General features: G+C 36.4%; 1 protein-coding gene across 1 annotated transcript; it reads left to right on the top strand.

Moving 5' to 3' along the window:
* Nucleotides 1-211: 211 nt before the first annotated feature.
* Nucleotides 212-11,148, top strand: LOC137388161 (uncharacterized). Its single transcript, XM_068074665.1, has 7 exons — nt 212-401; nt 2,687-2,891; nt 5,203-5,409; nt 7,170-7,253; nt 7,650-7,843; nt 8,506-8,722; nt 9,999-11,148. The coding sequence occupies exons 1-7, from the start codon at nt 212-214 to the stop codon at nt 11,032-11,034; spliced, it is 2,133 nt and encodes a 710-aa protein (XP_067930766.1). The 3' UTR covers nt 11,035-11,148.
* The last annotated feature ends 983 nt before the right edge of the window (nt 11,149-12,131 follow it).

Genomic DNA, 12,131 nt, shown 5'->3' with positions numbered 1-12,131 from the left:
AAGACCAAAACTCTCAACTGTTTTCTGCAAGTTCAGTACCTTCACTTACGCCAATTAATTGTTGCTGAAAAGTTATTGCCGGAGAAACATCGGTATACAATCAGAAGGGTTTGGAATAAAGACAGCACCATCTTTTAGAATCATTCAAAGACATTTTTCTGTTCTGAATTTTCTGTTTCTTGTTACTTTAGGCATTCGCTGTGGTGAAGCAATGGTTGCACCGCACCTGCACACCATATCGACAGTACTCGAGGAGCGAACACTGCCCTTGCTTGTACAGCAAGTGTCTGGAGTAAGGTTACTTTTGCGAAAGACTGTACGACTCCCGTACGTCGTCTGTCAGACTCTTACAGCTTCTCGTACGAATGACTCTCTCTTTCTTATCCCTCTCGACAACAAGGGTAGGCAAATCTGTTGCGGTGATGCTTATACATAGTGCTTGCTAGTCGCTACAATATTTATTTTGAAAAGGTTAACCTAACAGCAATTTTAATTATGTCTATTGATTTAATCATTAAGTATTCTAATTAACAACTTGGTATTAAATAAATTAATATACTTATCGGTTGCCGACAGTTCCTTTGAACGTTTGTTACACCTTTTTTTAGAGTTGTTTGCCCCACTCAGCAAAGTTTTTTCTCAAGCTTGTTCATATTTTCATTCATAAATAGAATTTCATTAGCAAAAAACTGACAATATGATAACAAAGCTAAAGAGTTGGTCAGTGGTGTCTAAGTTGGACGAAAAACAATTTAAGTTCTTCATTGAACGACTTCACCTCTAGACATGCATGGATTTATAAATGGCAATATCTTTATATATATATATAGTACTATAGGCTATCCATAGTTGATCTCAATCTACTGTGAGATATAATCTGAACAGCACGCTTTGTTACAAACACCTACCCAGTCCTTTCTTGACTCTATTCAGAAGCTTACAAAGACATTGAGAGCCTCCTATTAGCATCAGAGCAGAATTAGCAATGAAGTCACGGTGATTCTTATTGTCTACTTATAGAAGTAAATGTGTAATGAACCCCTTCGAGTCATGAGAACACTGGCTACAAATTTGGGGTTAACAGATTTGCATGCAAGTGTCTTTCTTTTCTGCTAAGAGCGAGTTTCAAAAACAGACAGTTGTAGCTGGCTATGTTACAGAGAAATGTGGTCTAGCCAATCACCATGCAGTGATCCAGTTTTTAGTCATTTAAAATTGAAAAAAGGATAACTATATCAGAGAGCCTGTTAACATGTGGAAAAAACTCTACCTAAGTTGTAATATTTTTAAAGAAGCATTGTAAAATATGAATGCTCCTTTAATTTCTGCTTAGAATAGAAAACATTCTGACGACGTACTACTACCTGCTCATTCTGCAGGCAAAATTTTCACAGTGACTGTTTTTTTTTCATTTTAAAACACCCGTAATTGTACAATAAAATAGTATACAGTTTAACTCAAGCAGTGAATAAAAAAATCATTATATTCATAAAGACTGCAAAACATTGATCATATTCTGCGCATGTTGGATTGACTGAGTTAATAGGTCATAAGAGTGTCACTTGCTGATTATAATAACACCCAATAACATCTTACAATGCTAACTGTATTCAGAATAATTGATTATGTGTATGATGATAACAACGAAGCTGTTGATGCAACTCTTGCTCTCCGTTTGGTTATAAACAGGTCGTCTCTCCAAAACAACTCTGTAAGGTTTCTAGGAGTAGTTTTCTCTTGCTCTTTGTTTATCGAGTTGGTCTAAAAACTTATGTTGCTCCAACTCACCAACGTCTGCAATGCTAAATTCTCAAAGCCTGCGAAGATAGCTTTGAGAATTTAATTTTGGTTGTGTGCTTTAGTCACATTGGACTATACAAATCTATAACGAATAGAGTAGAGGACTTGACCAGTCCTACAATTGCTTTTTGGCTAATCATATTAAGAGAATCCGGATGGTCAGTTCCTAATTTTCTTCTCGCTGCCATGTCAACCAATCTCGCTGCCATGTCAACCAATCTCGCTGCCATGTCAACCAATCTGAGAAGATCCACTTTTAGATGAATTAACCTCTTAAAACTTTAGTCTAAAACTAGGACTGTTGACAGCTCCGCTGACTTCTCTGTCATTAAATAGTTCGGTGTGTCTAGCTATTGCTATGACAACTACCTATATGTAATGTATTTGTTAGTTGTCTGTCCATGTGAGACTTGTCTGTAGTTAGTAATTTCTTAAAATTTCTAGTTATTAGCAAAAAATGGCTCTTTTATTACTGATTACCAAGTTAGTTGGAGTAAGTCTATGTTGTTATAGCAACCGTCTCAGTCAAATAAAGCCGCTGTTACTCAATGATAAACCATAATGCCGGCTACTCACCGTGAATGAAGCATCAGTTGTGTTTCAGTCTCAAATAGGAAGATGTCAAATAATACCAACCGAAAAGGAGTGACGTTAAAGTCAGTCGTGATTTCTGTTTTTAGCATTTCAAAGTGTTTTTAGAAGTAAAATATTTCAGGATTATGTTTTGATTAGCCATTAAATAATGATCAAACATTTTATAATAACTTGCATCATTTCTTGCAGCTTATATCAGAGTAAACAAGGTCTGAAAATACAACTCTCAGGTTGAGAGCAAGCTATACTTTTGTCAGTGTATCAGATAAAATGGATATTCTATTTGTGGTAGGTTTTTTTGGAGCTGTATCGAGGCACGACGAGCCTACACACGCCTACGCCACCTTGTTTCAATTGTTACACTCCACATCCACTGATTCTATAGAAGTTCTCATAGATGGTGTTACTCCCATTCATCTGTTCAACAATGACACCAACAAGTTCAGCAGCAAAGTACTACTGCCGGGGGAGGTGATTACCATTATTCGACATAAACGGTAATAAGATTGATTGTGCAAAATCGCATCATACATGCAACTTTAAGCGTGGTAGACGAACATTCTATCAACTGCGCCAATCACTAGCTTTCAGAATTATAATAATATTTATATAATAATATAGTTATTAAACTGGACGATCTCTCACGGCACACTTGACTGCCAGGGTGCTAGTTCATATAAATGCTTTATTTGATATTTAGAATGTTTATTTAATTTATTTTGATATTTAGAATATGTGCTGTTAGTGAAAAAGCATTTGCCAAACTATAAAGTTACAGCTGAATGCCAATTTGTTGCAGTTTTAAGCTCTTTAGCTATACAATATATACTGATATGTATTATATTGATATAACTATTTGCTATTAAAGTTACTGATGCACCTATGTTCTTAGGTATCCTTGCAAGTTATAAACCTTGTTCATATCTGTTACCAATGCAATCTTAAGTCTGCATTAAGAGGTTTCTGATGATTTCGGTCAGCAGCATTCGATATGTGAATCATTGGAGTCGTCAGTACAAAAGTTTTGCCCTATTAGTAAATCGCATCAGCTTTTGCTCAACCCACATAATAGAGCGCTTTGTATTCATTATCAAACCATTCATCTCAGGTTCTCATCTTTGTGTAACTCACTAATATTAGGAAGAATTATTCTCCTGCTAGCCCGTTGTTCAGTGCAGTCAGTAACATGACATCTCATCATATCTCAGAGCTCACTCATCATTCTAAGCAGAGGTTGTATGCCATTGTTACCGGAATACTCAGTATAAGAAATATAATGCTAGGGGAATCATGTGCAACCTATAATTATTGCCATTTCTAAACTAATAAATAACTTAAAAATTGTTTCTTATTATGACTAGCAAGCCTGAGCATGACACTCTTCCTTGATTGATCATCTCAGGTATGTCATGTCCTCTAACGTCAGAGCTCTCAGACAGAGATGTGATAGTGCTAAGTCATAAGACTTAGCACTCTAGCCATAGTCTTATCTGGTGTGGATAATTGTATTTAGATGAGCATACTCAGGAGAGATCATTGTTCATAGCATGCTATGCTATAATTCATGTCTTTGTAGATGTAGTTTATACCTACCGTGTTAGCAGCTCTAGCTTCAACCCTATCACGATATGGTATTTTTATAACCATAATGAAAGTTCTTTTAGCGTCCGATGTATGTAAAAAAGGTATTTGTCACTAGTTCACGGTGTCATCATTAAAGGTATTTGTCACTAGTTCACGGTGTCATCATTAAAGGTATTTGTCACTAGTTCACGGTGTCATCATTAAAGGTATTTGTCACTAGTTCACGGTGTCATCATTAAAATTTTTATTGTTTTACATTTACAGAAGTTCGTCTTAGACCCTTGCGCTGTCCTTCCTTGTGTAGCCTTATGTAGGAGAAGGAAGGTCAATCATGACATGGCCATTCTCTGTCTTGTTTCAAATAAATCAGGTCCAACTACACGCAAATCTGACTCCTAATAATTAAACACAAGCATCATTTATGATGTTTCTACATTTTATATAATGACAGATGAAACCGTAAACTTTGCGATAATCTGATTTAATTGCTTTTGAATGCTCATAGAAATAGATATTTTAAAATATCACTTTTTGTGACTTAGAGTGGAACGCCTAAAGGACTTGCTATTCCACTGTTTATAAAGTGCTTAACTACATCACAATAGACGTTTCTCAGTGTTTTGTCGCAAAGCCGCTGAAAGCACCCAAGTGAAAGCAAGTGAATGTGAAAGCATCCAAGTGCATTCACATAAGAATTGCAAAGGAATATGAGGCACTTTTTTAATGCTAGACAGACTTTTTGCCCAAACGGTCTTATCCTTTTGGGTGGCAGTAGAGGGCTGGACAAACAGACAGACGCAAATCAAAAACAAATAAGGCTTAAAGACTTAAAAAGTTCGTCTCTAATCTTATGTTTTCAAAAGAATTCAACTGGTTCAGAATAGAGTGAATTGTCTGATTAGACGTTTTCTCACCTCAAGCTAACCCTAAACTCAATGTTATTAAGTCATCAAAGTTGATATGAGGTAGCAATTTATTTCTACTATCTGTTTTTTCTAGGCTGCTATCTATGTGAATAATTTGAGGAGCAGTACTCACAAGCACATCTAGGTAATGCCACGAAACAAAACTTTAATGAAGGCTATAAAATGGTTCACTTTCAAGCTCACATAGGTGCCTACTCACCATTCTTCCTTATATTGAAGGAAGGGTGAGACAACTCTCTTTCAAGCCTGCTTCTGCAAAGTTAAAAAAGCATTTTAGGCTTTCTTAATGTATTTTCAGCTGCCCTCTTCAGAATAATATCAGCTACTCAAATTTGTGCTGTTTTGGGACCAAAAGTCAAGAAACAGAAGATATTGTGTGCGTTCGGGACGCTTCCAGACATGTTCATCTCGACAAGCACATGGTCAGCCGCTTTTTCATAATTCACAGAAGTCAGTTCCAGAAGATGGAATCATGCACTGTTTATACCCTACAAGACATAACTCAGTGAGTAAAGTGTCAATCAATGGTTTCATCGTGAGGTTTTCTGTGATTTGGTCTCATCTTGATAGTTCTTGTGCGATACCAAGTCGTTAGTGTGGAAGAAAACTAACTTTTAGGTCTGCATTAACTAACTTAAGGTCTGCATCGTGTAAAAAGACAAAATTCGTCTCTTCCTTTTTGCATTGACGAGATGTGCATAAAGCGAGGTATTTTTTGATCATCAGGGTTACAAATTATTTCAATTTAGAACTTTGGTAGACTGATCCCTTCCGATTCTTTGATTAACGGACTAGCCTTTCTTCATAAAGAATTTACCTATAACTACCTACCCTAATTTGTGTCTGTCGCTAGGCACTCCCAATAAATAAAAATTCTGATACTTTAAACCTAGGTATTTGTTTATGTACATGTATAGGATTCTTCTTCACAACACTATTGAACATCTATAGTTCTAGAGCTGGAGTTCTAGAGCTGGAGTTCTAGAGCTGGAGTTTTAGAGCGAGAGTTCTAAAGCTAGAGTTCAGAGGTCATAAAATGAAATACTATCAATTTATAATGAATCAAGTTTAAATTTAGGATCTACCATCACTTAGAGATGTGTATAGTATGGATTCTCCAGAATTGACAAGCCTGTCTTGTTGGATAGTCTTAGCTAATTTTACATGCTGGAGGTCTAGATTTCTCGGAAAAACTAACACAATTCTCATAAATGTTAATCTGTATTTTACGTTTTTTTTTGTAATGTTAATTTGAAAACCATTGAGCCATCAGAAACGGTATCAGACGATGACTGTATACTGATTTAAAGAAACATTATCAGGAGAGGAAATAAGTTCATGAATATTTTTAAACATTAAAGCACATAAATTACATAATTTTTTATTGTATATTTCAATACATCAGAGTCTTAGCTTTCGAATGAGCTATTGTTTGCCATGGTGAGACAGACATTGGTTGGTGTTTATAGGATTTCCCCAGAGCTCTACCGCGAAAAAGTTTACTGACATAGTCTCGAAAATTGTGACGTCACAATTCTCATATTCGTTGTTTGTGCTCTTACCGCTTATTTATCAACTACGAAAGTGACGATAATGACGCTAGTGGCAGGCGAAGGTAGGACAACTCCAGAGAATGAATGTAGATGACAAAGGAATCAGTGTCATTAGTTCTCCATGTACATATTATTTCTATGATAAGTACCTCAGACTCCAAGAACCATACTATATTTTCCTGATGTTAAGGATGCCGACTGAGACTAATTTCAAGCATTGCATAATCTCGCGAAAGTACGATTGAAATTTAGTCCTAGGGCCACGCAACCGCAGGTCATAATTTAATCGATGTGATTTCATTACCTTTATCAACGACAGTACATTTATTGAAGCATAATTAATTAACCCAGAACATGTGTTTGTATTGGTCAGGCGTTAGCACGATCGCGGGCATTGTTGATTATCTAGAATCTTAGTTTATTATTGGCACTCTCTGGGTTTAACAGCACCGAATGTCACAGAAAAACGCAGCATCAATGACAGCGCAAGGGATCGACGACCTAAGGCTAAATGAGAATTATGTCGCCACATTTTGAGTACCTGAACCAAGTTTTTTTTTGCAGGACGTACTTTTGACACCCCGTTTTTCATAGTTCTATTATTCTTTGTGTATTGAGTATAGGGTCATTCGAAAGCCAAGACTCTGATGTATTGAAATATATAATAAAAAAATTATGTAATTTATGTGCTTGAAATATGCTGCTTTTGCAGGTACCAGTCATTACCAAAGGTGGTATGCAGTGTCTCTCAAAAACAGACAGCCAGGGATGAACTGCCTCTTCCCAATGTTTTCAGGTAACCTCTCTCTCACACCCTATGATGAAAACTGTAGCAAGATAAAATATTGCCACCATAATTCTAGTTTTTTTGTCTATTCTAACACCCATGCACATTGGGTGCTTTAACATATTACTAGGTGAACGCCCGGCAGTGTATGGGTAATAAAACAGGTTTTTGCATAGAAAATTTATTTTGAATTGGCAATGTTTCTTTATCCAATGAATTTGTGTTATTTATGCTAGTTTAAATCTTTACTATAATAAGAGCCGTGTTTCGCTATAACTGGACACACAAGCAACAGACGAACAAACACTGAGATTTCTGTATATACATAGATGTATTATTGACAAAATCTCCATGGTTGAGTAGACAACTCCCTTGATGGATTGCCGAATATGTACGTGTTTGCAGGATGATAAAAGTGATTAGTGACAGAGTGACGCTAGCTTACTCTCTCCTTACTTCCAACCATCCAAAGCCTGAGGACCTCATTGAGATCTCTTCATATTCAGATGAGTTGTTTGCTGTCGCTGAGTCGAGTAAGGTTACTATGGACGACGTAAGAGACCACCAAAGTATGATGGCTGTGAGGAAGGCTATTCCAGGTAGATACATTATTGCTATCGTTATCATTACATTCTTATCCCCAACTATCTCTCATAATGCTTTGTTCTACATATATTATGCACTGACATGTAGTGCTGGCACTGTACGTGTCCAATCATCTCATTTATACTATCTGCCGAGTTTAGTAAAATTTACAGATGTTCAAGCAAATTGCATGTTGATATGATATACATTGTATATAACAGAGAAAAGCTCTGTGTTGTATTCTGAGAAATGCATAGCGTTGGTCATGTAATAATTAAATGAGCAAGATGCTTATACATAGGAATAAGATATTAAATACCAATTTATATGCTTGATTTGGAAATACTGCTTATACGAATGATGAATAATAATTTAAAAAGTGTGCATATGTATGTAAATTTATTTAGATTTATATACATATATGTATTTTACACGTCTATATTTTATACCAATGCTCCTATAGGCCTGTAGAAAAGCTTTATTTTGTCCTTTCTGTAAATATTCAACAATAAATATGCATATATGCAGTTTTAGCGGGTTTATTCTAAAATGATTTTAATTTTGCTTTCCTATTTCCATGACTCAAACACTTGGTTGTTTATATTTGTTAGTACTGCAGTTTGCTGTCTCAGTTGCAGTACTATGAGGGATTCATTCTTGAGTCTATTTTTGCAAGGAAAGACAATAAGTCATCATGACTATCAGGAGATCACCAAAAGAGGCAGCAGTTTTCCTCCCAAACTTCCTGAAAGACCACCCACATTGCGACTCGGACCTTATCACAGTCATGTCAGTAACAGGCAGCGTCTCGACAAAACTGATTCTGCCAGAGAGCATCTTTCACCTCATACAGTAAATCTTCCCACGAAGAGCAGAACCTCTATTCTTAAAAAGTTTGTAAATACAACTTTCACTCTTCTAAAAATGGTGTTTGTTTAACAAGCAGTACTTGAGGTGTGTCAGGAAAACCTGGAGAGTACATGAGTGTAGTCACCAGCCAGTATTAAATATGAAAACTGTTTTACATCGTTCTAATTTGGGAGTAACGTAGAAGTTCATATAGTTCAAATTTAACGCTTTTTAATAGGTTGGCTTCGATAAAAAACGTTTTTCGTGAACAGTGTTAACATAACACGGTGGCATAAAGAGTTGTCTGCTACCGTCTAATGATGACAAAGATGCCAATTTTTCAGTTTTTATTTTGTAGTTAGTAATGGATTACTGTGACTCACTAAAATTTTACTTAATTTTCTTAAATGTTTTCAAAGGTTGGGTCATAAGGTCGGGTCATAAGGTTGCATCATGAGGTTGGGTCATAAGGTTGGATCATAAGGTTGGATCATAAGGTTGGGTCATAAGATTGGGTCATAAGGTTGGATCATAAGGTTGGATCATAAGGTTGGATCATAAGGTTGGGTAATAAGGTTGGGTCAAAAGGTTGGGCCATAAGGTTGGATCATAAGGTTGGGTCATAAGATTGGGTCATAAGGTTGAATTATAAGGTTGGGTCATAAGGTTGGATCATAAGGTTGGATCATAAGGTTGGGTCATAAGGTTGGATCATAAGGTTGGGTCATAAAGTTGGATCATAAGGTTGGGTCATAAGGTTGGATCATAAGGTTGGGTCATAAAGTTGGATCATAAGGTTGGGTCATAAGATTGGGTCATAAGGTTGAATTATAAGGTTGGGTCATAAGGTTGGATCATAAGGTTGGATCATATGGTTGGATCATAAGGTTGGGTCATAAGGTTGGGTCATAAGGTTGGATCATAAGGTTGGATCATAAGGTTGGATCATTAGGTTGGGTCATTAGGTTGGGTAATAAGGTTGGGTCATAAGGTTGGATCATAAGGTTGGGTCATAAGGTTGGATCATAAGGTTGGATCATAAGGTTGGATCATATGGTTGGATCATAAGGTTGGGTCATTAGGTTGGGTCATTAGGTTGGGTCATAAGGTTGGGTCATAAGGTTGGATCATAAGGTTGGGCCATGAGGTTGGGCCATGAGGTTGGGCCATGGATTTTTCTGCTATTAACTCTGAACTTGCATCTATGTTGGGTCATAGCAACGTGCTTACTGGAGTGTAAGTAAAGTTCATAAAGTTCAAATAAGCTAATGTATTGTAAAATTTAATTGCATGGTAGTTGTTTTGCATATGATTTTACAGATTTAGCACGATAGCTACGATGTCAAAGAAAAAACAAGTTCCCTCTATGACAGCTATCCTCAATCGATTACATGGCAAAGAAGACGATGACAACAAAATCAGTGGTAAACCAAAAGCCAAGAAGTCTCTTCGCGGGACAGAAATTGTACACATTCTTCCCGATGCTGAGCATGTGAAAGAATTTGATCTGTCTAAACCACTGTTTTCCTCTTCCAAAGTTGTAGCAGAACACTCATCTCGTTCTACCATATCAAGTGCTACGACATCGCAAGAAAAGAATAGTGAGCGTATTGATGAATTTATTCATAGCCATTATGATTTCCTTGAGAGTCACCAAGATAGTCTATCCGCTCGTCACACCGCTTCACCATCAGACGACAGCAGTCAGTATGTGTCATCTACTTACAGTAAATCAATTGTAAGGTTTAGCGATGGTCCTTTCCAAGTTCCTGACAATAGGACTATAGATCCCTCTCCCACAAAACAAGGTAACACACCGCCCAGGCGAAGTCTCAGAGAAAGCCTGGCGAGAAACTCAGTGGTTTCAGATGGTGCAAAACTAGTTGTCAACGAAACGAAATTGCATGATATATCTGAGAGCACAAGAAAAGAATTAAACCATTTTACACAAGTGCTCAATGATTCGGAAGTTGTCACGAACAATCCAGTAGGCCGAAATCATCAAAAACCGTTGAATCATTTGGAAGAAATCAAAAGCCATTTCCATGCAAGGCAAAGAAGGTCTGCAGAGTTGTCAAGTGATACCAGTAAAGCAATTAGAGTCTTGGAACAGCCTCAGGCAGTGCCTAAAACAGTACTGGCTGAAAGTACAGACAGACCACCAACACTTATGGACGAATTACGAAAGAAGCTTGGTGCTACTACATCAGAAGTTGTTTTCATGGAGAACAGACAGATGAACATGACAGTTAAAAAGCCTTCTACCACTTCATACGTTGAGGACATGTACATGACACCTGTGACACCTGTTAAAGATTCGGTTAGATCTTCTGCTGTTATAAAGCTGACTGGGTAAACAGCTGCATCCAAAAGAAGAATTAGTTAAGAATTTTTGGACAGCACCTACAAATAGCTATTTTTAGACAATAATTTGCAATTTTCATATTTATTCAACTTTACTTATAATATAAATGTAAAAATATCAGTTTAGCATATTTATCCACCATGCAGCAAAAAAATTTAAACGTTCATACTCGTTTCTTTGTGATAGCTAGTGTTACCCAATTGGTCAGAACAAACGCTCATCAGTTGCTACACAAAATGCTCCTGTGTGAAAATATTGCTGTACACAGACGCTTGAAAGTTATAACATCACTACAAAAAGATAGTAAAATATTGTGAACATCGTGCTGCCTACGATAACATATCTGTGAGTAAAATAGGGTAACTACTACCTGAATGGCTTTCCTGGAGAATGGAAAGTTTTGTGCTGAAAACTTGTGATCAGCTTTACTTTATCTCAAAACTTTCTCACAGTAGGTGTCAATGACAAGGTATTTACTTAATCTCAAAACTTTCTCACAGTAGGTGTCAATGACAAGGTATTTGCCATTGACACAAATTAATAAATAAAAAAGATGTGAATAGGAACCGTGCATACCCCTCCCCAAGTGTGACTCTATTTCAGGCTTACAACTGGCAACTCGATGCACTCCGCGGAAATTAGGCAATATTGGATATTGTTGAGAAAATAAATATATTTCTGGATAATCACGTAAAGGGGAAAATGGAGCAGCGGTGCAAAGGATTATCAGTGATATTTTTACATATATATATATATATATATATACATATATATATATATATATATATATACATATATATATATATATATATATAACAGAATGTCAATAACAATAATCAACTTATGATACTCGATAGCTATGCACAATTGATTGTAGGAAGTAGCGACTAAAAGCAATGGAATCGATGAAGCTAGTAATGATAAAGAGGCAGAGTATGATGCCCTTTCAAGATCTACATTCAGTAGATATTAATAAGCAAGAAAATAAGAAACAAAAAGCCTATTTCATATATTCAAGGAATTCACTATCAACCAGAGCATCAATAGACTGTCGCGTAACCATTGTAGTATCACCATTAAATTCAAGG

The sequence above is a fragment of the Watersipora subatra genome, chromosome 2, assembly GCF_963576615.1.
Source record: "Watersipora subatra chromosome 2, tzWatSuba1.1, whole genome shotgun sequence".
Classification (NCBI taxonomy): Eukaryota; Metazoa; Bryozoa; class Gymnolaemata; order Cheilostomatida; family Watersiporidae; genus Watersipora; species Watersipora subatra.
The sequence above is the reverse complement of the archived record's forward strand: the minus strand, read 5'-3'. Positions and strand labels throughout refer to the sequence as shown.

Bases quoted from the DNA above. Each gene is read 5' to 3' on its own strand.
- LOC137388161 (XM_068074665.1), top strand. From the start codon at position 212: ATGGTTGCACCGCACCTGCACACCATATCGACAGTACTCGAGGAGCGA. The intron at 402-2,686 runs GTAGGCAAATCT...TATTTGTGGTAG, and splicing joins TATCCCTCTCGACAACAAGG to GTTTTTTTGGAGCTGTATCG. The intron at 7,254-7,649 runs GTAACCTCTCTC...ACGTGTTTGCAG, and splicing joins CCTCTTCCCAATGTTTTCAG to GATGATAAAAGTGATTAGTG.